The 27,158-nt window shown below is 36.0% G+C and overlaps 1 protein-coding gene and 1 long non-coding RNA gene across 2 annotated transcripts in view; one reads left to right on the forward strand and one right to left on the reverse strand.

Moving 5' to 3' along the window:
- LOC413503 (TWiK family of potassium channels protein 18-like) overlaps window positions 1-27,109 on the forward strand; it is a 237,794-nt gene extending 210,685 nt beyond the window's left edge. The window contains exons 6-8 of the mRNA XM_006569213.3: window positions 21,998-22,203; window positions 22,351-22,639; window positions 23,179-27,109. Coding sequence (XP_006569276.1) covers window positions 21,998-22,203; window positions 22,351-22,639; window positions 23,179-23,459 — 776 coding nt within the window. The 3' untranslated portion in view covers window positions 23,460-27,109. The remainder of the gene's footprint in view (window positions 1-21,997; window positions 22,204-22,350; window positions 22,640-23,178) is intronic.
- Window positions 13,839-16,913, reverse strand: LOC102656234. The gene is made up of 2 exons (XR_001702450.2): window positions 15,771-16,913; window positions 13,839-15,448 (listed from the first exon to the last, which is right to left on the reverse strand). It is a non-coding gene; the product is annotated as an uncharacterized LOC102656234 (long non-coding RNA).
- Window positions 27,110-27,158: the final 49 nt, after the last annotated feature.

The following is a 27,158-nucleotide window of genomic DNA, read 5'->3' on the forward strand; positions in this document are numbered from 1 at the left end:
TCTTTCTCGTAGTTGAATATCGATGTATTGAAGGAGGGGGGGGAGAAAAAAAAAAACAAATGGGGTCGCGAGTGAAGACTATCAACTCTTGGATTCTATTTATTTTTATTTTTATCAAAATGAAATATTGCGCGGAATTTTCTAAATCTGATGACACGATATACCAGAAATTAAGAATTATTTAAGATTTAATTTATTAATTGATATTATTGAAAATTTATTAAGATAATGTTTATATCTTTAATAATTTATTTATTAATATTATTTTTAAGTAAAATAAATAATTTAAATTTAATTCTTGGAAATTTAACTATAATTGTTTTTATTAATTGAATTGATCGAATTAATATTTTTTGTAATTTAATTGTTATTCATATGGAGTTAATTATATTAACTTTGCGAATTTTTGGGTTAATTTTTATTTCATTCACTTTCGTAGATTTTTATACGAATAATTTAAATTTAATTCTTGGAAATTTAACTATAATTGTTTTATTAATTGAATTGATCGAATTAATATTTTTTGTAATTTAATTGTTATTCATATGGATTAATTATATTAACTTTGCGAATTTTTGGGTTAATTTTTATTTCATTCACTTTCGTAGATTTTTATACGAATAATAAATTTAGCTCAACGAGATTGATAAAATGAAAAAACGAAAATTGTCGTAGTCGATAATTACATTACAATATACTATATTATATAAATTTATCATTTATTTATTCTTTTGTAATATACGATTCCCTCGAGGAAAAGAAAAGAACGTCGTAGAAAAATTCCCCGAAGCAATTCCGTATCTGACAGATTCTCGTTCGACCGACGCGAGATAACGCTAGAAAGCAAAGCGTGGACGCGTCGTATCGCTTTTCATCGCGCTGTGCTGGCGAAGGTTAGAATATCTCTCTCTCTCTCTTTCTCTCTCCACGCGTCCGAGCCGAAGGGAAGAGGAAGAGAGAAAGGACGATGTGTAACAAGACAATCCAATATCCTAGCACCAGACCGCCTCCGGGACTGACAGCTCTACCTCCACCCTAGACGGAGGTTTTACCCTGCCACTCTGTTAACACCGGGGTTGTCCTTTGTCATGTATAAGCCTCGGCCGAATCCTGATTAACAGCCCGTCCTCGCTGCTGAAATATCGGATCTCGATCTGTGATACTGATTTTTTTTTTCTTTCACGAAAAGAAAGAAAAATTAAAATATATCCAACACGATAATTAATATTAATCTCGTTTCATTTTTCGAAAGTTTGTTAATTTTTATTTCGAAATCCACGTCGGTTCAATTTTCGAAAAAATTCTGATTCCCTTCTCAACGTCTTTTCCTATGCGGATAATTGTTTAAAAAAATAAAAGGCGAGAGAAGAATGAAAATTTGGAAGGGAAAGGCTTCTAATTAATTCGGATGAATTTTCGTAAAAATTAATGTCGATCTACGGGGGCTCGTTTCAGGAATCCAACTCTTTCCATTCGTGGAACGATCCAACGACCTGTATTAACTCCCTTCCCTCCCCCCTCCTTTCTCAAAAAAAGTCGAGTCGATAAGATAAGAATTTCTTCGATCGAGCGAAATATCCGGGGATAAAAGTTTGAAGAAAGGAGAAGGAAAGGAATTGATTTATCACGCTCCGAGGAACAGGTTGAAAAAAACACGAAATAAAGATTAGAAGGTGGAAAGGAGTGATGGTGGTGTTAGTGGCGGTGGCGGTGGTGGCGGTGGCCAGAGAGGAAATTAATCCGGTAAATCAAAGCGAGAGAGTCAAAGAGGTAGAGGCGTGACAGGAGTGGCGAAGTTAGGGAGAGGAGAGACAAAGGGTAGAGGTTGAGTAGAAGGGAAGGTTATTGGTATTATAGGTCCCTTTAGCCCTCCATTACTCCGGCGAAAGGTTATAAAACTTATTGGATGATAAAACGAGGGCGTTTTATCTATTCTCGTTGAAAGGATGCATCTTGGATGGATTTCGCGTCGTTTGTTGCTCGAGCACAGTTGCTTCCATATATATATATATATATATACACACATATAGCGTAACGGTGTATCTATCGATCTCACGACACCGATTTATCCGATTGGATACACGATGATCAAAACTTGGATCGTTAATCGAATGGTTACGGTCGCAACGATGATATTGTGTGTCCTGTGAAACAGTTGGATTCGCGTATAATAAATACACGTACCGTACACAACCGTAGCCGAGCCACACCGCGATAAATAAGAGTCCGCGATTGGTGGGTAAACCGACTCTTATTTGGACGAAGAAATACGATATACCTCGTGGCGGGGGGAGGGGAGAGAAGGGGCGTGGAAAGAATCGATGAAACGACGAGTGCCTCGGCCGAGGTCAAATAGTAGAAACATTGGGAGAGCGGTGAATCGCGCAAACATCGGATAGAAGTTTCGGGTGTTCGTTTTAAAATATTCATCGGGGACAATGGGCTCGCGAAAGAAGAAACGGAGAGCGGGAGCCGCTCCCCGGGACAAATTGGAAGCCAGAACCGCGACGAGAGTATAATTTTTCACCATTCTTTGACATCTATAAATAAATTTCTTTTTTTTTTTTTTCCATCGCGCGTACATACACGCGGTTAAAAGGTGTTGAGGATCGGGCTGCCAACCCCGTTTCCTGTTGCATATTTTTAAAAAGGAGAGCGGGGAGGAGTGGGGGGAAGAGTGACAAGGTACACGGAACAAGCGGCAAACAACCGGACAGAGAGATTCGAGACGCTGGCGTTGAGTTGCAAGTGTAGCATTGTAGGTAACCGTGTTCCCTGTTATTTCGACGGCGCGACACGGGCTGGCTGTACAAGTTTTTTTCGCAAAGAGAAAAACTTTCTCGCATAAAATCTACGGTGGAGAGAAAAAAAATTCCATTTTTCCCTGTTTCTCTCTCTCTCTCTCTCTCTCTCTCTCTCTCTCTCTCTCTTTTTTCATTCGTTATCTCCAACATTTTACAAACCGCTTTATCGATCTATACAACACAATTTGATCTACTTTGTGAATTTATAGACGAATCGTATTACATTCGAAGATTGCGCAAAGTGGAAAACGAATGACGTTCGATCCACCAATCTCCAATCTTACACGTATCGTCCGCGATTGTCCATTTCTCACGATGCAAACGCGGGACATTCGAACGAACGACGACGCATCTTCGATTCTCTCGGCATTTCGAAAGTATATCCCGATTTATGGAAGCCAATTCGAAGAGTGGACGTAACGCGTGGACAAGTGATACGATACGATCGAGGCGTGTACAACTAGAATACGTTGACGGAGGGAATAAAGATTTCGCTCCGTATTTCTTCGTCGAGGTTATTGAGTTCGACCTGTTTATATATATATATACACGTATACATTCGAATACCTAAATCCATAAGTAACGCACGTAGGAGAGCGAGGCTCGTGGCTATGCGAACATTACAAGCACACTGACGCAACTACTGACATTACGGTCACGTAGCAATATTCAAATAAACCGCGGCAGAAAGCAACGCGGCATAATAAGTCTCCCTCCTTCTCTCTCTCTCTCTCTCTCTCTCTCTCTCTCTCTCTCTCTCTCTCTCTCTCTCTCTCTCTCTCGCCAACAAAAGGGAGAATAATCAGAGGCGTGGCTTCGTTCGGCCCGATCAAGTTGCTGCTCGTGGAAATATTACGGATCTTCGATATTTCGATGCTCGAGCATTCTGAAATTACTCGCTCGATCATGATTTATAATACACGCCACTGGCGTCCCAGGGAAATCTCATTGTTGCGGTATGAAAATTACTTTACTTACCGCTCGGCTTCGCTCAAGAGAACAAAGATGTCTGCGTACATTAATTTAAATACTTGGTTTCGATTGGATTTCGATCGATTGATCCAATTGGGTAATTCTTTCCAAATTGATTGATTAAAATTGAAACTCGTCTCGCTTTTTTTTTTTTCGAGGAAGAAACGTCACGAAATTTAATATTTAAAAGAAATAACAAGACTTCTCCTCGTTTCGTGTGAAAATTACTTTAATCCCGCTCGAAGAATAAATATCTGCATAAATTAATTTATATTATATTATATATTTAAATTAGATAATTTTCTCGAAATAAATCGTGACAATTTTTCTTCGATTTAATTCGAGAAGGAAACGCGAGGAGAGAAATTTGGTATTAAAAAGTAATAACATTTTCCTTTGTTTCTGTACTAATTGTAGATGCATTCTGTAAATGGCGCGGTCACCGTAATTCCGTGCGATGTAGGAAGAGGGGGGGGGGGGGGGGGAGAAAAAAAAAATGTCTTGTTGCGACGAGTTAAACGGCAGGGCGGGCGCAGATTGGAAAATTCGAAGCGCGGTGTGCACATTTCTCAGCCAATGTCAAATACACTGTTGGCATACGCGAAGGTAAACAAAAAAAATAGCGCTTCGGATCAAATCGAATTTCCGGCCGGCCCGGTCGAAATCATTTCGCCCAACTGTGTCGCTCTTCCGCGTAACTCTGTTTTTCTACTCCCCCGTGAACCAGCGCCAGCACCAGCCAGCCACCACCACCACCACTACCGCCACCATCGTCTCTCTATTTTTCTCGTCCCAGTTTTTCCCACGGATCGCGCCAACTTGAGATAATTTATTCATCGAACGAGACAACGTATCGGTTGATACGCATCGGTCGATACACGTTTACCGGCGATCGGTAAAACAGCGTTTTCGCTCTAAGATAAGAAGCGAAATTTTTTTCGACTCTTATATGCAAGCGCGTATACACGTAGAGGATTTTTCATTTCCCTCGTGAACCTCGCATACCGCGTGATCTACGAGCGGAGTTGAAGAGAAAGAAACGCTTTATTATAAACTCGTAAGGGAAATTCCTCGGGCGTGAAGAATACGCGTCGTGTGCGCATGCGCGTACGGAGTGGAGCGTATGTAACGCAACGTTGCCGAGAGAGATTTCTCGAATACGTTGCACGAAATTTCGTTCGAATTTCGTTCATTCCCGTGCTCGCATTTTTATTTAAGGTAAAAAGGAACGGATACACGTAAAACTAAACGGTAATTTTTCTATGCAAATTATAATACAGGGATTAATTATCGCTTCGGAAACCCGTCGGATCTTTGTTAAACTTGACACGGTATTTCTCGTTAAATTTGAAATCGGAAGAAGAAATACGGTGATTTATCCAGTAAAAATGGAATAATTAAATTCATTTTCCATACGCCTAGCTGGATTTTACTTTAAGGGTAGCAACCGAAACGTGACTCTTGACTCGCAATTTTCTCATCGCTAATTGGATAGCGTTCTTAATTAAATTCTGTCGATTCGCCGAAAGCGGCCCGTGGTTATCCCCCCAATTTACGCCCGGATCTAACGCGCGAACGTCGCTCGTGTGCGTCGTTCCACGATTCTCGACAAAAATTCTTTTGATTTCGCGCGAAACACTCGTCGAGTATTGCCCCGTCCGGAGTCCGTTTAGATACTCGATCTATGACGTCGAAATAAATCATGGCAACCATGTCCATTTTCATTGTAAAACAAAAAAAGAGTTTACGCGCGACAAAAAACTCGAGCGCCCTCTCTATTCGCAAAAACAGCCTTTGATCCGTCGTTCATTGATTCGCTCGCAATCGACGAAAGGGGGGAGGGGGGGAAATTGGAAAGCGAAATACAATTATCGAAGACGATTTTTTTTTTTTTTAAAGTTTATGCTCCGTAACCAACCTTTTTTTTCTCTCTCTCTCGCTACGTCATAATCATAATTCGATTCTCGTTAGAAACTCGACGTTAGACAATTTCTTACCGCGGGAACGATTCAACGGGATTAATTTGCGGAGCGACGGATTGAAATATTGAACGAAGGTAAGGGAGATCAATTATGAAAATCGTTAGAGCGCGAGAGGTGCGGAAAGTTTTATGAGCCGTGTGAAAAGAAAGCGAGCCGAGATTTCACGCCTTATAAATTCACGTCACCGGTAATCGACAGGAATCTAATATTTTAAACCGTGCATCGATAAATAATCGTAATAAATTCTTGCTTGACGGTTAAAAAAAAAATAAAATAAAATAAAATGAAATAAAATAGAATCAGAGATTAGAATCGAACTCGACAAAATTCGACGAATTCGACTTTTAATTTCGAGAGAACTTTTTTACTTTAAATTAACTCGATCGATTATCAAAACAGTAGCCACTTACAAAACCCGTTGCGCCCCGCATCTTTCGCGGAGAGAGGGGATAGTCTTTAACGAGCTTGTGACGTATGCGGATAGGATACAGCTTACACGTTTATAATACCCCGTTTAGCCGGAAGGAAGTACACGTACGCTTTGTGAATATCGCGCGGGAAGAGGAGATTGGTTCTACTTCGAATTTGACGTTATGCTGCGCCATCTTGCGTAACGGAAAGTTTATATCTGCTTGTAGCAGAATAATGCGAATAATATATATATATATATTTTTTATTTATATTTTATTTTATATTATATTTATATTATATTATTTATATTTATATTATATTATTTATATTTATATTATACTTTTTATTATATTTTATTATTTATTTTATTTATATATTATATTATATTTTTTATTATATTTTATTATTTATTTTATATTATTTTTTATTATATTTTATTATTTATTTTATTTATATATTATATTATATTTTTTATTATTTTATTATTTATTTTATTTATATATTATATTATATTTTTTATTATATTTTATTATTTATTTTATTTATATTTTATATTATATTTTTTATTATATTTTATTATTTATTTTATTTATATATTTATATATTATATTATTATATATATTATATTATATATATATTATATTATTATATATTTATATATTATATTTTTTATTATATTTTATTATTTATTTTATTTATATATTATATTATATATATTAGTTATTACTAATCTACCGTTATTTTTTCAATACAATTTCTCTTTGTATATATATATATATATATATATATATAAAATAATGGTAGATTGGTAATAACTTTGAACGTGATAAAATATTTTAAATTTTACTTCTTTTCTCTCCTTAATTCTTTAAAATAAAAAAAAAAAAAAAAAAAAAGAAACATTTTTAAAACAACGCATTCGCGTGTAATTCGCAACTCTCCTGTTCCAGAAAAGTCTGTGAAAAATTTTCTATCCAATTTGCATTTTATCACAGGGCTTGGTGAAAAGATGAAGTAAAAATATTATCGAGAGGGGAGATTCGTTCGTTCATAACGAGCTCGATAATTCGTTTGTAAATTTCATTTTTGTTTGTTTGAAAAGGAAAACTTTGGGAGCAATTAACGCTCAATGATTACCAATGATACGAATCCAATTTTTCTCGAATCAATTCTTCTTTCTCTTCGGTCGAAAATTGAAATTAAAATTAATTTCGAAATTAAAATGAAAAAATTAGATCGATTTCAAAATGATTCGAAAAAATTTGTTCGACGATCCGTGAAAAGATTAATCGAAAAGAAAATGAGAGAAGGCTTTGTTAAGAAGGTTAGGTTCGAAGTAAACAACGTTTCTCGAAAACTTCTCGATTTTTCATATCTTAGTTCTCGAACTCTTGTTTCTTTGATCTCTCAAAGAAGAAGACGAGCTTCTAACGGTGGTTAACGAAAACGAGTTCGAAGTTCTTTTTTTTTCAAAGGAGAATTGGCTTGGACGCTTGAAAACGCGAGAAAGGTTCTCCCATTATCTCGAGCCATAGGGACATTTTGACCGAGTTCTCAGGATATCGATTAAATCCCCATCGAACGCGGGAAATTATCCCGCCACAGGTTCTTTTCCATTAAAATTTTCCAGAGATCTCAAAAGGTTTTTCGCAGACTTGAATTAATATCAATATTTAAATAAATAAATATTTAAAGCCGGTATGTCGAAGGACAAAGGGGAACCTTCCTTTTTGTTTGACGAGCGAGATAGAATTGCATGAAGAATTGATTCATTTCACTCGATAAATTGCAACGTTGGAACGTCGTGGTTATAAGCGAAAAATTATTTTTTCGACTTATCGAAATCGTGTGATAATAACTCTCCCTTCCCCCTCCCCCATCACGAGATCGTTTTTCAAAATCGTGCGTCGCAAATATTTCTTCGAGTATCGAAAAAAATATCGATCGATCCAACGAATCGAATAATTGCGATTCAATTTTTTCCACTTTGAAAATTTCGAAGTCGTTGACAAGGATGAAAAAGGGGAAAAAAAAAGAAATAGCGAATTGGGAAGATCGGTAAAATATCGGGAGAGAGATTGCAATTTATCCCTGGAAGGCGCCACCTCCTGGAAAGGGACGACCCAATCACGAAATAATTAGGCACTAAAGCGGCTTGCCTATTACACGGAGGGTAATATAATTAATGCCGATATTATACCTGCTACCCGTTCGCCACCATCCCCCTCCTCCCCTCTGTCTCTCTCTCTCTCTCTCTCTCATATTCCCGGGAGATCCTGCAAATAAAATCCCGGGGATCATCCTGGCCAGTCTCGTATGCATACAGAGAGAGAGAGACAGAGAGAGAGTGGGTGAACCGACTGGCAAGCTTTTGCTGGATTTACGAGTGGATATTATGCAGATGGTACTCGTGGTAAAACGTAAAACGACGTAAAGAGCAAAACTGATACAAATGAGAAAACTCGGAGGCTGGCGAATTCCTCCCTACACGAAAAAAACAACGAATTCGAATCGAAAATATTGAAATGAATTTTGTACGTCTTTCTTCTTCGCGAAACGACGTTCCACTAAGTCGATCTCCGATTAGATAAATTATCGTCAACGTTGCCACGTTTACTCTGTTGCTTTGGTAGCGAATAAGAAATGTTAATTTCGAAGGCAGAAATGAATAGACGAATGATCGCGAACGTTTATTCGCAATTGGTTTGGTTGCGATGGATAAATAAGGATTTTTAATTTCAAAGGCAGAAAAAAACAACGAATTCGAATCGAAGATATTGAAGTGAATTTCGTACGTCTTTCTTCTTCGCGAAACGACGTTGCCCGAAGTCGATGTCCGAATAGATAAATTATCGTCAACGTTGCCACGTTTACTCGCAGTTGGTTTGGTCGCGATGCGAGGATAAACGAATAAGGAATGTTAAGTCGAATTAACAAAGCAGAAATAAATAGATGAATTATCGCAAACGTTGCTACGTTTATTCGCAGTTGGTTTGATCGCGATGCGGAGATAAACGAATAAGGAATTTTAATTTCGAAGGCAGAAAAAAACAACGAATTCGAATCGAAGATATTGAAGTGAATTTCGTACGTCTTTCTTCTTCGCGAAACGACGTTGCCCGAAGTCGATGTCCGAATAGATAAATTATCGCCAACGTTGCCACGTTTACTCGCAGTTCGAAGGCAGACGCCGCGGTAAAGTTCGATCGTTCTTGAAAAATTACGCGACGTGGTATTATCAAAAATCCCATTTTCCCGCGTAATTCAGGCGTGTAATATTCGGCCGCGACGAACTCTCGTATAAACTCTCGTCTAATTATTCGAAGCGCTGAAGGAAAAAAAGATGTATGCATACGTGTATATATGTATGTACACCGTCGTCGAAAATTAATTTTGTCCGCGTGGATCCCTAGTTGTGTGTCGCGATATTCAACGCGATAGAAAATTCCGAGTTGTTCGAGCCGGCAGCTGGCCGAATGCATTTGCAAACGCAAATACAAACAGAGTCTCGATTGCCTTTCGCGCGCAAAAAAAATTTGTCAGGTCAACGAAAATAAAATTTCGCTCCGTTTTTTTTATTTTTCCACCCATTTTGCGAGACAACGATACTTTTTCATGCAATTAATAAAGTTATTTATTAATCGCTCGTGGAGGACGAAGAGAAGAAGAGAATCTTTCGATTCGCGAATTAAACGGTTTATAAAATATTCAAATCCTCGGTAATAATAAAATGATGATAAAGGGTATTTTGGAAAAATTTATTATTGCGAATTCACAAGAAAGGGGAAAATCTTTTTTTAATATATTTTTATTTAATCCTCCGTTTACAAATTATCGCGAAATTTAAATCTATCGCGTTAATCCAATTCCATCTTTGAATAACGCTTTTAAAATAATATATTTAAGGGGGAAGCGATAATGGTATTTAAGAGTGATTTAATTTTGGTATACAAATTGGTATTACCCCTCCCCCGATATAGTGATCGTTAATTACATGCAATATCGGATTAAATCTGCGACAAATTTCATTCCCTCTTGTATTTATTGGTTTTTAATATCTTATATGTTTGTATTATATAAACGCGGTGGTGAAATTTTAACCAAGTTTTTATTTAACAAATATTATGAATAAGTATCGAATATGGACAATGAATAAAATTGCAGAGAATATCACATCATATATATATATTCTTTCGATAAAAATAATCAATCTTATAAGCTTTCCATCGAAAGAAAAAGTATAATAACTCTTCAATTGTAATCTAATTAATTCGAGACTGACCGCGCTTAACTCGGCTCCACTCACTCCGTCCGTAATCTTGTTTCGTTCTACTTCGCGTCTGAGACGTGACTGCCCTTCTCTACTTGCTTAGTCGGTAATCGATCGACTCGTTTCAAATGTTACGAGTAAAAACTTATACTTGCTTGTACGTGTCGTAGAATATTTGAAAATTCGTACGATACTCTTTTCTTATTTTCGCAGGACGTCGATATAGGATTTGCTCGGCCTTCCACTAACGGAAAACTATAACAGAACCTATTTCCAGGAAACTGGAGTATAGAGTCTGGAAGCAGTAAATATACTTGAGAAGGGAGGGAGTAACGATCGTTTGTCGGTTGCTGCGATTTCTAAGGCCATAAATATCGTCCTTGAACGTTTCCACGTCAGTAATCGTTGATCTGGATCTACTACTAAACCCTCCCCCCTCCAATTTGTTCTTTTTACCGATCGCCGGTAGAAAAGTTATCGCGGAAAGTAATTCGCCATTAGCGGAGATAGAGTCCAAAGAAACGAAACAAATTCGTCTAGATTCGTGCGGGGAACAACCAGCCACGCTTTTTTTTTTTTTAATTATCTACGAAATAAAACCTTTTTCTCCGAATTTCTACGAAACAATTTATCATTATAATTCTCTATTCGCTCTAAATACAAATTGCAAGTTGATTTTAAACAATTTCTCGGATAATTGAGAGAACATCCTTTCGTAATGAGTAAAACACGTAATTTATTTATCGTTAAATCGTTCGATGTAGTAAATATTAAATATATACGAGAAATATCGATCGTTCTCTGGAATAATACACTATATTATATAATATTTAAAACGATATGCATAATTTCGTATATATATATATATATATATAAATATATTTTTTTTTCTTTTTCCTTTTCATTTCCCTTGCGAAAGAATATCGTGCTTACTATTAATAATATCGACACACGACCGCCACAGCTGCATTTACAGCAGCTTCTGACGGAGACTAATGAACAGCAAAGGGAAGAAGATGAACCGAGCGAGTTTCCGGGGAAATCGATTTACTCTTATTATTATACGAAGGAAACTTGTTTCGATACGAAGGGGGGGGGGGGCTGCGACTATGACATTCAGTTGTCGATCAAAACTAAAACGCTTCCGCCATGTTCTCTAAATCTCGCTAACAGCCAGTTGAATAAATATATGCGAAGGATCTCGTTTCTCGACTTGAATAAATTGCTTCTTCTTCGAAAATTCTTATATTTCTCGCATGTATTTTTTAAAATTTAACACAATCGATATCCGTTTATTGAAAAATAATGTAAAAATAATGAATTTCCCCCCCTCTTTTTAAATTAAAATTTAATTTTGAAACGTTGGTGAAAAAGCGTGGTAATTTTGTTGAAATTTGTTAACAACATTCGTGCACACGAACGATATTGAATAATCCGTGTATTCACAATTAATAATATAACAGCGATATTGCGAACTATTTTATATAAATTGCACACGAGAGAGGAGGGATTCAGGGATCGGCATTCGAGAGAATCGTTTAACCCTAATGAAACGAAGCCAACCTCGTTTACACGTACAATGCGAGTGGAGGGGGGAGCAATGGAGGGTGGGGGAATATCGAGTGATAATTTTCACCTGCCGTTTAATTTCATCTAACCTCCAAGATGAAGAGCTCGTTGCTCGTGAGAAACAGCGTTTCGAGGAGAATGCGTATAATAAAGCTAGAGCAGAGTTTAGACAAACGTCTAGAAACGTTCATTATTATTCAATTACGTTTTCAAATTTTAAATTTAATCATAATTTTGCGTACTCATTTTTATAGCAATATTATTAACTCTAGATTAAAATTCGTGAATAATAAACAAATTAATGATTAAAATTGTGTATAATTTGAAATAAAAATAAATTTTAAAGGATAAACTTAAAAAATGAAATTTATAAATAAATAAATTTGTAAACAAAAAAATCAATTCTCTGAATAGTAATTTTATTTATAATATTTCTTTATGATAAAAAATAAAATTTAAAATAAATAAATTTAAATTTACAGATAAACAAATTTATAAACAATAATTTTAATAATTTTATTTATAATATTTCTTAATGATAAAAAATAAAATTTATAAATAAATAAATTTAAATTTACAGATAAACAAATTTATAAACAATAAATTTAATAATTTTATTTATAATATTTCTTTATGATAAAAAATAAAATTTATAAATAAATAAATTTAAATTTACAGATAAACAAATTTACATATAATAATAATAATAATAAACAATAATAATAATTTTATTTGTAATATTTCTTTATGTTAAAAAATAAAATTTATAAATAAATAAATTTAAATTTACACATAAACAAATTTATAAACAATAATTTTAATAATTTTATTTATAATATTTCTTTATGATAAAAAATAAAATTTATAAACAAAAAAATCAATTCTCTGAATAATAATTTTATCTATAATATTTCTTTATGTTAAAAATAAAATTTATAAATAAATAAATTTAAATTTACAGATAAACAAATTTATAAACAATAATTTTAATAATTTTATTTATAATATTTCTTTATGATAAAAAATAAAATTTATAAATAAATAAATTTAAATTTACAGATAAACAAATTACATATAATAATAATAATAATAAACAATAATAATAATAATTTTATTTGTAATATTTCTTTATGTTAAAAAATAAAATTTATAAATAAATTTAAATTTACACATAAACAAATTTATAAACAATAATTTTAATAATTTTATTTATAATATTTCTTTATGATAAAAAATAAAATTTATAAACAAAAAAATCAATTCTCTGAATAATAATTTTATCTATAATATTTCTTTATGTTAAAAAATAAAATTTATAAATAAATAAATTTAAATTTACAGATAAACAAATTTATAAACAATAATTTTAATAATTTTATTTATAATATTTCTTTATGATAAAAAATAAAATTTATAAATAAATAAATTTAAATTTACAGATAAACAAATTTATAAGCAATAATAATAATTTTATTTATAATATTTCTTTATGATAATTAATATCGTATAAAAAAATATTATAAATCTCGGAGATATCTCGTCTTGGATATTAAGAAGAAATCGATACGCTAATAACAATCTCTTCAATCGATAGTAAAAAAGGGACGAAACGAAATTAAACTGGATTCGAATTCTTCGAAGAATTTCGCGCCGTAAATTCGTCTAAAAATCAGCCGAACAGTTTCTTTCCCTCTTTTTTCTCTCCACATTCTTCCTCTTCCCCCTCCGCTTGTCTTATTACTCGAAGGAATTCGCTTTCGAGTTGATGAAACACGAGGGAAAACACTTTGAGTTGGTTTAAAATGAAACGGTTAAATATTATTTAGCTTATTTTTTTTTTTTTTTAGCGAAATTCGAGCTCTGGATAAGCGAACAAGCGGCTCGATAAATTAAGCGATCTTGGACAATGTCCAAATTGAAATCTAATAAACGACTACCCCCTCTCCTCCCCCACCCTCTCCCCGCGCCAAGTTTCAATACATCGGGAGAGGGAAGAGATACGAGAGGCCGATATCTTTGGTTGGAAACTTTCTTGGCCGCCGTCCAAATTTTCGCGACGTACTCACGATGTCCTTAGAATTATTAACCTATTCGTATATTTCAGGGATGTAGATACGGTCCCTCCCTCCCCAGCTTACTTACGGGGGATTACATAAATTTTATCGTCCAACCGTTCCGCCGTTTATATCCCTCCGCTTTTTATCGGGGACCCGGTCCATCCCTGTCCATCCGTTATTTCGCGAAAAGTCGGCAATTTGCTTCGCCGTCGGTGCGAAAATCGCCACGATATAACAGAGGCGTCTGTGCCTCGCCCGCTGCTGCCCTCTCTCGCCTGATTCGTGACTTCCAAGCTATCTCTCTATCCTTATTCTCCATCCCGCTTGCCCATTTTCGTCGAATTGCGAATCGTCCAATTAAACGCGCGTTTTTCAATCGTGTCGTTAAGATAAAGTTCTTACTTGTTTAGAGAGGAAGAAAAAGTATGTGTGTATACGTGTGTGTATATGTATATATATATGTATAAAGAAGGTAGAGAATATCGTCGTAATAATTTTGGATAAAGATAAGCTCGTGCACGAAAGCTACATGATGGGAAGGCATCAAACGAGTCCCTCGAGTGGTTTATACTTCAACCTCTATCGTCGACGTTATCTTCTCCTTCGTCGTGTCACCTTCAACACGTTCAACGGAAGGATGTGCGTGGTACATGTGTGCATGTAGCTAGCATAAGCTAACGCGCGAGACATATTTTATGGGGCAACGTTTCCTCGACAGTGTTGGCGGCGGTGTTGCAGCAAGCGGCCCCTATGCGAAACTATCTCATACATCAGGGAACTCTGTGCATCATCTCAAACATTCTCTCAGTACTTGTTCCGCATCTTTTCTATTTCATTTTATTCCTTGATCCTCTCTATATGTATATATATATATATATATATTTTTATCTGCCTCTCTCCTTCAATTCCTTCCTTTTCACTCCCTCCATCTTTTCTCCTATTTTTCAATTTTTCCTCCATCCAATGTTTCCTTCCTCCACTTTTCTTTCACAGCTTTATTCACTTTATTCCGTTCTTGTTTACCTTCCACATTTGCCCATTTCCTTTCCACAACTGTGCATCACTCACTTTCGAAACTTTGATATCCAAAACCTTCAAACGGAAAATTCCGCACCACTCTAGTCGTTGATCGCGTGATTTTTTTCTTTTTTACATCGTTTTGCCACTTCACAAAATTATCACTTTATCACTTTATGAGGAGACCCACCCTTTGAATTTCACCCTACGTTTCCTTTAATGTTTGAGAAGACCGTTAGTTTGCTCCATGATTGGCCCTGAATGGTAATGTAGCCGAGAGTGTCTGTCGAGAATGAGCTCGATCCTCAAAGGAGAAAGTTTTAATCCACTTGATATTCCTCTTATGAATAGTTAGTACTTATTAACCTACTAAAAGATACTAATCAGTAGCGTTGCCACAGTTGCGTAATATTTAAAATATTTCATATATATATATCGATCATTATCACATTACGAAATATTAATCTTTTCGATTTAAGAAATTAAACTTTTAACTCGTTTTAAATCAAATAGAAGAATATTCTAAAAGATCATAATTAAAAAAAAAAAAAAAAATATCGTATAATTTTATCTAATCGATCCTTAAAAAAAAGTCTTAAATTTTCTGCTCTTGAACGTAACGTTCTTTGGTCAGAAGCCTCAAAATACTAGCCCAGAATCGAGATTGATAGCGTCGTCCCATTCTCACCTTGATCGATCACGACTGGGAATATTGACACAAATCAGCCGACTGTTTGCAAACAGTTTGCGTAGATGGGTAATCAAAATGTACACATCTTGAATACGCGCGAGCACCGGTGAGTAGAGGTAAATAATACGGACACGGAGAGTCAGCCGGTTGTTAGACGATACAGCGCCATCCGGTGTCCCGGATCGTAATATCGCTTTAATTATGTGCGCCGTATTTGCGCCAGGCCGCGTTATTAATTTCGGGTCCTCGCGTGGAGAGAGAGACTTACCATTACGACCCCGGGGGGATACGTCCTGTAACAGAGAGCGACGTCGACAAGCCGTGAGGAGGGGAGGGAGGCGAAGGTATGCAGCCTTGTTCGCAGCCCCTCTCTCCCAGGAGTCGCTACTAGTCGGTTGAGCTCCGTGCATTCGCCTACGACACACGGCGCACGGCTCATCTTCGAGATGTTATTGCACGACGAAACCCTATTCAAATTATTTCGAGCGGTAAATTAAACAGCTGAAGCCGGCTCGTAAGCCGCACGAGCGCGCTAAATTTCGGTCGTGAGAACCGACGCAACACCGATATCCCGGACGGATGTGTCTATCCCGGGGAAACGAATTTTTCGATCTGGTGTTGTTTCGTCGATGAACCGCGAGATGTCGTGCAAGAACAATCGTCGATATTCAAGTTTTATTTCGACTCTCGAGAATTTCGTTTTCGTTGTTTTTTTCTTCTTTCTCTTCTTTTTTTTCTTTTTATTCATCTGAATGTACGTAATCGCGTGTACTTAAGGACAAAATGAATCGTTTGCGGGAGAAAATAAAAAAAAAGTAAAGAAAAGTTGTTGATAACGAAAATTCAATTTTCCGCACTTTCTCGCAGAGGTATTCAACTATGGTTTTAGAAGCCCGTAACAGTTGGTATCGTATGGAACTAGATTTCATCAATTAAAGCATTATTCTACGTGGCAAACTTTTCCTCCCTGGTGTAATCTCTCGTGCATAAAACGGGGAATGACTCCTATCTTCGTTCCGTGAACGACATTTCCTCTTTCCTATTAAGTAATGCAATTTTCACGTGTGCATAGATCGTTTATTTCGATTTTAATTTATTCTTGACCGATATAAAACTCGTTACGAAAAGGGAAATGAATTGGAAACGTGATACGGATATATTAATTTCTCTTTTAATAATGCGAATTGAAAAATATGTAAATATGAAAATATAAAAATACAAATCGTATCCTGATACATGTCATCGGATAAATATAAATTCGTAATAAAGTGTACTTCGTTCGAAAAACATTCATTTTTATAATACGAACGAATTTGTTGGTAACGTTGAAAACATACGTATCGATCGAACGTATCTACTTATTTGTACCTACTCGCTCGGTCTAGTTGTTTCTCGTTTCAATTATCGCGTTTCTCGCGTGGTTAAAAATAAATAAGGAAGAAATAATTGTGAGAAAAAACGTTCCAATTGTTCCCTTTGTGCAACTTTTCTTGTAAATTTACGTTCCCCAACAAAAATATACATTTCTTTTTCCGCAGAATTGTAAAATATAATAATACTCCCTTTATTAACCGTACCGGCCTTGTATTATTTCGATCAATTGGATATCTTCTGAAATTGCACCGCATCGAATTAATTTTGAAATATGATTGAATCGACGAGAGAGTATCGAAAGGATCGGTCGCGTCGCGTCTAGCAAACGGTAGATCTATTATTTTGACCGATGTAATTTCTGCTCGTTTTCCAGACAGTTTGGTCGGTCGTCTCCCGGAAAATGCAGCCGCGGATTGCGGTCACCGTGTAAAATAAATAATCCCCAGAGTTTCTCTTCCGTTTCTCGTTCCGCCGTTCCGCTTCGCGTGTCCCGTATCTGTTACGGTTTTTTTTACCGTGATACGGTCATCTCGTTACATCGTTCACGTTTATCCGCCCTCTCTTTCATACGTCCCAGGGTGTAATATGCCTTCTTTGAAAAGTTGTTTGCTCGTCGAGAAAAATATTTCCACGACTGAGTAAAAGAATTATCCTCGTTCGAAGTTAGGAAGAAACGATTATTAAATAGATTTACCTTTTCGACGACGACGATTTCGCGTAATGGATTTTTACATCATTCTCCGTTTTATTTAGAAATCTTTATCTCTTTTTTATGAAATATTCAATATTCGCCATTAAAAACCAATTCGGTCGTGATTTAAAACGATTTTTTCGCATTCTCGAAGAAAAATTTTCGAAAAGTGAAACTCGCACGATTATTTACCGCGTAAGTCAACAGTTGTAGCAACTTGCGGCAATGAATAATTGATTTCTCATCGTTACGTCATTGGATCCGCCGACGATTAGATTTCGCCCGCTAGAATCGAAATTACGACAATTTAAATCGCATTGTTTATTGTTTCTTTCTTATTGTGTATATATTATCTTTATATATTATTTTTATATTATATATTATATATTATTTTATATATTATCTTTATATATTTATTTTTTTTGTATATATATATATATATTATTTTTACTTTATATATATTATTTTATTTTATATATTATTTTTTATTCTTCTTATCTCGCGTATAAATTATAATATTTTTTCGAACGATTTCTTATTCGACAAAAAAAAATAAAAAATCCAAAAGTATCACAAATTTCGTATAAAAGGCACGATAGGTGATAAATTGGTTAAAATTGCCCGATTTTCCCCGTCGTTATACGCGAGGGGAAGAATTTTTCCAATTTTTAGTTCTCCCGCTCGAAACGGTGCGATTCATTTTCAATAGTCGAAGATTAAACCAAAGTTGCGGAAAGTTTCAGAAGCTGGCACTTTTCCAATAATCAGGGTATTTATACTTATAAAAGTGAGAGGCTCGAGCTAAGTATCTCAAACTTTTTCTATGCTTCGCGAAATCCTGCAACACGATTTCCAATCCAATCACGATACTTCTAATACTTTTTTTCCATTTGTTGCGATGTAAAATAAAAATTCGAAGATCGAGGTAAAATTTTTCGTAGCTCGGTCGATATTGCAGGAAGTCTTATTCCCCGGTTTTAGCGCTTATTAGTTGGCAAGTGTTCATTATCTCGAAACGGGTGAGAGTCGAACCCATTGTCAGGCGTAACGATGTCATTGTGGACGAGTTTCTTGGTCTAAGACCTTGTCAAACTTGGACGTGTTCCCAATGAGTTCCTCGAGTTTCTCGAATCTTCGAAACAAATTGAAGCAAATTCCAATTCCCAAGGCCCTCGTATTATCCCTGCGTTTGTTTGATCTCGTTAAATAGAATCCACTGGATAAATGTATCGAATTTTTTTTTTTAAATAAACGTATAATTTTGCATTTAATTTTTTTTTTTATAAAAAAAAAAAAATGGAAGGATCGAATGTATCATCCGTTGAAAGGGATTTGCATTTTTCTTTTTTTTCGAATATATCGTGTACACAAAAAGTAATAGCTCTCGAAAAAAATATTGCAACAACCAAGTCGTTTCTCTTTAAAAAAAAAAAGAAAAAAAAAATATCTGCTCGCGACGTATATCACGCTGGTGAATCAATAAACTTTCAAGACTTCTGCACCAGCTTTTTGCGCTAACACATTTACGAAGTCTGTTGCGCGGCTTTAATCGAGAAAATCTGCATAAATATGCATGGCATTTCATATGCATTCTCAGCTTGCATTAAGAAAATCGGATATGAATATGCGCCCCTCGACAAACGTTAAGTTTTTCTTCAAACACATCTCTGATTAAGCAGAATACTTTTCATCTGACGATAATAAACCGACGGGTATATTTCGAAAAATAGTTATCGACCGAGGATAATGAGAGAAAAAAGAATCGCGTAAGAGAGTGTCCTTCCACTAAAACTTTCATTCCGTTCCTGCGCCTGCGTCGAATGTCGCAGATTGTTTTCAATATCTTCTTTTTCCGGAATAATCCCCGCCGTTCCTCTTCTTCTTCTTCTTCTTCTTTCGCGGATGCAATATCGAACAATTTAATAAAAGAGTGGCCCGTCTTCTCTGTTTCGCCATTTGAATAGCGGGCGCGTAACTCGGCTACAAAAGAAACTTCGAAACAAAAAGGATGGGAGGACCATCGATGAAACTACTCGCTGAGGATCGGATATAAACTTTCATATTAAATCTCTCCCAGTTTCTAAAATATTTATCCAATATATATCTCTCCAACTTACGAAAATGATTCCGAAATTTGTCCAAAGTTTCGAAACGTACGTGCGAACGAAGAAAAGAACGCGGAGATAGAAACTCGGTAGATAAATTCGTTATCGACTCAGCTACGAGTATTCATATACCGACGTATACCGATAAAATTTCGATCCTGACAATCTGCCTTAACTGGAATGGTGGAAACGGGGAGCCAAAAAGGATAGGCAACGTCGTAAATGATAAGGCGAAACGACATTGACGAATAGGGTTTCGCGAGTAGAGTAGTAGTTTCGCGAGCTTTCCGCTTCGGTTGCAATCCCGCAACGCACTCGAACCGTGCTGTCGTCCGCACGGCGCAGACCAATTCCGATAGGCGATCCATTATCTTAAACGGCGTCCGCCCCATCGATTCGCGCCTCCTCTCTTTCCAACCAACCTCGTAAAATCCTCCTCTTTCCCTCTCTGTCCTTCTCCTCATCGTTTTCACTAACCGCTATATTTTTTTTTCAATCGGCTTACGAGATATTAACCGCGTCATTCCGTTCGAGAATATCCGTGGTTCGAATTCCGATCGTTAGAAAGAACGATCGAGAAGAAATTTCACCTCTCGAAAAAAAGATCGTTTTGAAAATAAAGAATATCTGTTCTTCGTTTTTTTTTTTTTTTAAATTATCCATAATATTTATTCTCCTTTGTATTCTTTTTCGCCCAGAACTTTCTGTCCGAATTCTGTCGTTAGTTAGATGATCGTATTACCGAGTTGTTATGTCAGCTGGCCCGTCGAAACGGCCCTGAAACAGGACACCACCGAGCTCGGCAGTCGACGAGAGAGAGAGAAAGAGAGAGAGTAAGTTTCCCAATTTGGGAGTATGCCGGTGGTCGTCGTCGAGCCATAAATTAAATTAAAGGCGCGGACGACATTGTGCGGGGAGAAAGGTTAGAAAAGTAAAAACCAGATAAAATTCGATTATCTTAACTTTCCGTGGGATATCTCTTTCTTTTGTTTCCGTTACGAAATGGACGAAAGGAACTGAAAAGACGAGCGCGATGAAAATATTATTTCGACTATGAATTCGCGGTTCCTAAATAATCGATAAAGATCCAACGTGTGAGTTTATATATATATATACATATATATGTATGTGTAAGGTGCGACTCGTATCTTGAATACTTGTCGCTGCGCTCGAGATGTATAGTATATTCGAACAATGTATATTAAGTGTAACATTTCAATAGTTGAGAAGCGTTTAAATCTCAATTTTGTGACGGATACGACATCTTGAAACGTTTATTTTAATTTAAATAGTTATAAATTATCGATAAGTTTTTTTTATAAATTATCACTGATATTAATTTTATAAAGCTATCTTATATCATAATAATGCATTTATATCGTTTATTTATTACATTTTGGAAAAATAAGCAATAATAATATTCTCTAACTTTAATTGGCAATTTTTTTTATTATACTTTCAATCTTTCAATATTTTTATATATTTTTTATATATCGATTATTATATATTTTCTTTTTCTTATTCTCTAATAATTAAATAATTTTAATTTTTCTTATATATTTAGTTATTTATTTTTTAAGAAATAATAAATAGTATCGTTTTCTAAAAATTAAATCTCAAGTATAAATTCAAAATCGGAAAAAAATAATTTTGTCTTCAATTAAACCTTCTTCGAATTATATAATAAGAGCGCAGTATCGATTTGTGAAATCGATTCCTTACATCTTCGTCTTTTTATTACGAAACGTATAAAATCACTTTGTTACCCAAGCAAGACACGTATGCGCAAAATCATCTCGAATTGCTGCTTCGCCCGACCGAAAAACTCGTCGAGCGCTATACGCGAACGTTAAGTGCGACTGGACGCGACGTAGCGAGCCTAGAACGGTAGAACAAAGACACGACGTCTCATATAACGCAGTTTATCAAATATACTCTTTCTTAATTCTAATTCTTTACTTTAATCAAACCTATTTCCCTAAAATACGACGAAAGTATTCCACTTTTTCTCGAGAATTTTCATCGAAACGAAAAAAAAAAAAAAATCTTTTCAGGTTGCGGTAGCATCGCGCCAAAATCGACATGGGGTAAGATCGCAACGACGGGCTACGCCAGTCTCGGGATCCCCTTAACCTTGGTCTACTTGTCGAGCGCCGGGGGTCTTTTATCCAGGTGCGCGAGGGGTGTGTTCACGCGTGCTCTTTGCTGCTGCCTTTGTTCAAATTGCGGCTATTGTTGCTACGACGAAAGACGGATGGAGGTAAGAGAAACGGAATTTTCGACTTTTCTTTTTCACCGAGAAATTATTCTCGAATGAAAATTATTCGCTTCGTTTTCTTCGTTTTCTTTTGTTAAAAAAAAAAAAAAAAAAAAAAAAAATGTTTAAATTACATTGGCGCGAACGCAGGAGAAAGAAAGACGGATGAGAAAGAAAAGGCAGCAAGAGGAGTTGGCGCAGCAGCAACAGCAATTGCAGTTGCAGGAACCGTTTTACGTCCGCGCGAACGCGTCAACTTTCACGACGAGCACGGTGGAGATGAAGAGCAGCCCGAAGGACGAGGTGTCGAGCCTCGGCTCTGGCGACAGGCCCAACGTTACTATACTCGCGCCTATCAGCATTTGCCTCGGTGCGATGCTTTGCTACATCGTAGCGGGCGCGTTTACTCTGCACAAGTTAGACGGCTGGTCCTTTGTGGGTACGTGCTAAAACAGATCTCTCTTTCTCCGAGACACTCTTCCGTGTTCGTATTCCATCCGTGACGAGAACATCTTCCTCATTTTTCCACCGTAACCCTTTCGTTACTGACGTGCCACGGCCGACTAAAGCCGCTCTACGTAAAATGCCACATACTATAGACGACTATAGTCTACTCTGCATAAGATGCCGCGTACTGTACACGTCACTGCTCACTGTACATCTTTCCCTAGATACGTAGCATCGGTATTTTCTTTTCGTCACATCTTTTCTTATTTCTCGATAATAAAAATCACTAAAAAAAAATAAAAGAATAAAAAAATACCGTTGACAATCTTTTTCTCTTTTTCTCGCTGCGTACATTGTTGCCGCGTCGGCTGAGAGATCGTAGCGAAAGGGTACGCGTATAATTGCAGCGTAGATATTGTAGAAATTTACCTTATCCTCGCGACACGGTGATCATATAGACGAATCGAGCTTGAAACCCGTAACGATAGCAGCGTATCGCGTTCCGACTAAAGTTTGGCGTTTCGTGTTTAGATGCGAGTTACTTCTGCTTCATGAGCCTGAGCACGATCGGGTTCGGTGATATGGTTCCCGGTTCCTATCCCCGCCACACCCTTCACGAATCGAGGAACGTGACCGTTTGGTTCTGCTCCTTCTACATAATGTCCGGGATGGCGCTCACGGCGATGTGCTTCAACATCCTCCACGACGAGATCGTCCACAGGCTTAGCCATCAGACGGAGAAACAGGAAACGGTGAAGGCAAGCCCGAGCGTGGACGAGCTGTCCACCGATCCCCTCACGCTTACCTCGTGACAATTTCCGTCTGGCAACTTGTGCCACGGCAGGAACGGCACCGACGAGAACGACGTATGCGGAACGGAGCCACCGACCAGTCTGTTCGCCCACGAGAACGAGATCAATATCCTCAAGGACACTTTTAATCAGGTGGACGTAACTAGGGACTGCAAGCCTATTTTGAAACTCGAGGATCACGTCCCGCCGATTCCTGGTGTTTACATGTTGCCAAAGGTCGACGAGGAGGCCGAGGAGAACACAGAAATGTGAAACTTCTCTCTTCGACGAGAGACGAGCGGATCTTTTTTTTTTTTTTTTTTTCTTTTGATAAGAAGCAACCGAAGTAAACCTGTCCAACAGGTTTGTTCCAAAGAACAACACGTTTTGCGTTTCCAGGTGGAAAACGCGAACGTGTTTCGAATCGATAGCTACCCTTGATACGTCGTACATACACACACACATACACGCACATATATATATATATACTATAAATAGAAAATTAATCATCGCAATGAGACAGTGTGCGCGTGGACGCGAAAAAATATTTTTTGACTCGATTCACGATTAATACTGATTTTCAAAAAATCGATAAATTTTACATGATTTTATATACGTATATATATATATATATATATATATATATATATTTTTTCTTTTCTTTTTCTTTCTTTTTTTTTTTCTTTTCTTTCTGTGAACAAGAGAACCTATGAGAATTCTTCGGGATCTAAAAACGGGTTTCGTATTTATAATATATTCGTTCGAAGAACAGATGGTATCGTTTTACCGATCGATAGACTGTCTTCGCGTAGGCAAGTTGCCGAGAGAGAAGTAACCGATGTAAACAAGTATTTATGCGTGCGCAAGGTTACGGGGACATTAAACGAGACATATTTTCGTCGTATACGAGAAATGCATCGACTCGAAAGAAAGTACGCTACTATGTTCCGTTGGAACGGCCGTTTCCAATATATTTTAACGAAACAAATGTTCAAATTAAAATTATACAATAATTTCTGTTATTTATTCATATTTATTTTCTACGATAAATGTATATACACACACGCGCGTTATTTCTAATATTATCGATTATAAAAATCAATATCGGATCGAAGTCAAATACCGGCCGTTATTAAATTTTATTCGATTTAATAAACAAATCGAATGAAATAATGAATAAATAAACACGGCCCAACCCCTGCGATATCACGTTAATAATAAAGCCGGTAATTACGTTACGCAACTTCCAAATAAGATTTCCCCTCCCAGGATATGTCTCCTAAATGTTCTACCAAGTTTCTAAACTTCCTGTAGATGTCTCCACGTTAATCCTGGTTTACTTTTGATGACACATTCGTTCCCGTAATAAATAAAATGTGAAATTCGTGTTTTCGTTTAAACAAAAATTTTAATATATATATATATTTACAAATATATTTTATAATTATAATTTCTTTGAAAAAAAAAGCAATACGGGGAGGGGAGATTGAAAATATATTTTTTCGCGTTGTTTCTTATTTTATACGGATTTGGAAACGGCGTTCTAATCTCGTTACGAGATCGACTCGATATTTCTATGCCTATTTAGATAGAAATTCGTGACAGTTTTTATATTTCTGCAAATATATAATAAACGGTCGAAAAATGAAAATTCACATTCTTGTAATGTAATCGAGTGGATTATTGCGTCTAGTCGTGTTGAATGGAAATACACATATATATTGTAAATCATCATACGATGAATCGTATTCGAAACGCAACTAATAATAACACTGCCAAAAAATGAAATCATATTGCCCGGAAAAATTAAACGTAACATTTTAGAAAAAAAAAAATTGATAAGCTTTAATACATGTATACACATATATATATAAAATTTCAATATATATATTTTGTAACGAAATGAATTTTTCTAACCAGGATAGGATTTTTTGGTATAATAACTTTAACTTTTTATACTGTATCCGTTCCTTATTCTGTCTGATTCTTTATTATATATCTCTTTTTCAACTGATAATATTTCATAAATGTATTTATAAAATTTCTTATACAATTATTTATCGCAGAATTACATTCCTCAGAATTCTTGATATACAATATGGTATAGGCCATTGACTAGACGCAGAAATCGTGAACAAAAAAGAAAAAAAAAAATCGTATTTGAATTCTGTGCTCAAGAACAATAACTAAAATACTGTTACGATTAGACACTAATCATTAAGAGAGTGTTGCATATAAAACTATTCACATTGTTCAATATCGATATTCGTGATAGGATACGAGATTATGGAGTGCGTAATGTATAGCTGTAAATTAGCTGTAAAAAAAAAAAATATTACTTTCGTCGAGTGTACAGAGCAGATTTTCTTTCTCTCGAGAAACCATCCACCACGTTAAATATTAACATCGCGTTTCAAAAACTTTTTGCGTCAAGATAAATAAATGAATATTCGTATATTGGTTCTTTCCTATTTTCTACACCTTGTTTAAATCGAATCGAATCAAATACAACGTGTATTAAGACGGTATATAAAAAGAAAATTTTTCAGACGATAAAATCGATGGAACAACAACACCATCTACTCTGTACAAACGACGAAAGGCACCGCGTGCAGTAGCGACCTAAACAAGTGTTTTTTCCGTTTCTTGTAACATATCATAAGATGTAAGTACGTTAAAATTCCCTTGTACGCTGAAAGAAAATATGAAACGAGAGAATAAAACGATCGACGAACGATATATATATATATAAAAATATATATCTCGGAAAATACGAGCGTTAAATCGTAAATGTAAAATGTTCTGGTTGTGCATTCGAAGCGAATTTCGTTAGGTGTCTAATGACAATCGATATCGGCTCGAGCGGTTACTAGAATTATCACTCTATCGGTAATATCGACAGAGGATGGTGGCCAGCAGCCAAAACAAAGTTTACTTTAACGTTTGCACCAGCAGCCCATACACAGCTATCGATCCAAACTGGCTGACCGAGCAAACTTCCTCGCACTACTCGTTCCATTCATTTTGAAAGGGCACGCGCGTTTCTCCAAGCTGACGCTTGGACAATTTGTTGCGGAGAACCACTTGTAACTTTCCTTCGATTCCACCGTTCACTTTGGATATATCGTCGAACCGATTTTTATTTGAGATTTTTTTTTTTCCATGGAATAAAAATTTTTTCCTTTCCTTCCGCGTAATATTCGAAGTGAAAATCGAAGATTCCAGTTCCAAACCAAGAATTCACAGACATCTTGTACAGATCACACTCGATCACATTCGATGCCAGAATGTAAGGATAAGAATTCGATTCACTTTATGCATAATTTTACGAAAAGATTATTTTATTATACGAAGATTTTTTTCCTGTTTCTCTTAAATTTTATTAAAAGACAAACAAATGTGTATCCATATTTTCTTTTTAAAAATTCGATTCTGAGTGCAAAACGAGTCGTTTGACGAATTAAGTAAAGAGGAACCGTTTATCCCGTGCAAACAAGTTGGAGAAATCCTTTTTCCATTTCACCAAGATTCCCCCTTTTTTCACCGTATCTCTCTCTTCATTTCACACCCTTGCGTTCTGGTTTCTTTCCTCAGGGAAATATGACTGAATTTCAAAGCGCTCGTCGACCATTGAGAAAGCACGACAATTTCGCGAAAAAAAAAAAAAAAAACTCGATCCGTTCAACTAATAAGCCCATTATATTTCGAGAAAAAGGAAAG

The sequence above is a fragment of the Apis mellifera genome, linkage group LG3, assembly GCF_003254395.2.
Source record: "Apis mellifera strain DH4 linkage group LG3, Amel_HAv3.1, whole genome shotgun sequence".
Classification (NCBI taxonomy): domain Eukaryota; kingdom Metazoa; phylum Arthropoda; class Insecta; order Hymenoptera; family Apidae; genus Apis; species Apis mellifera.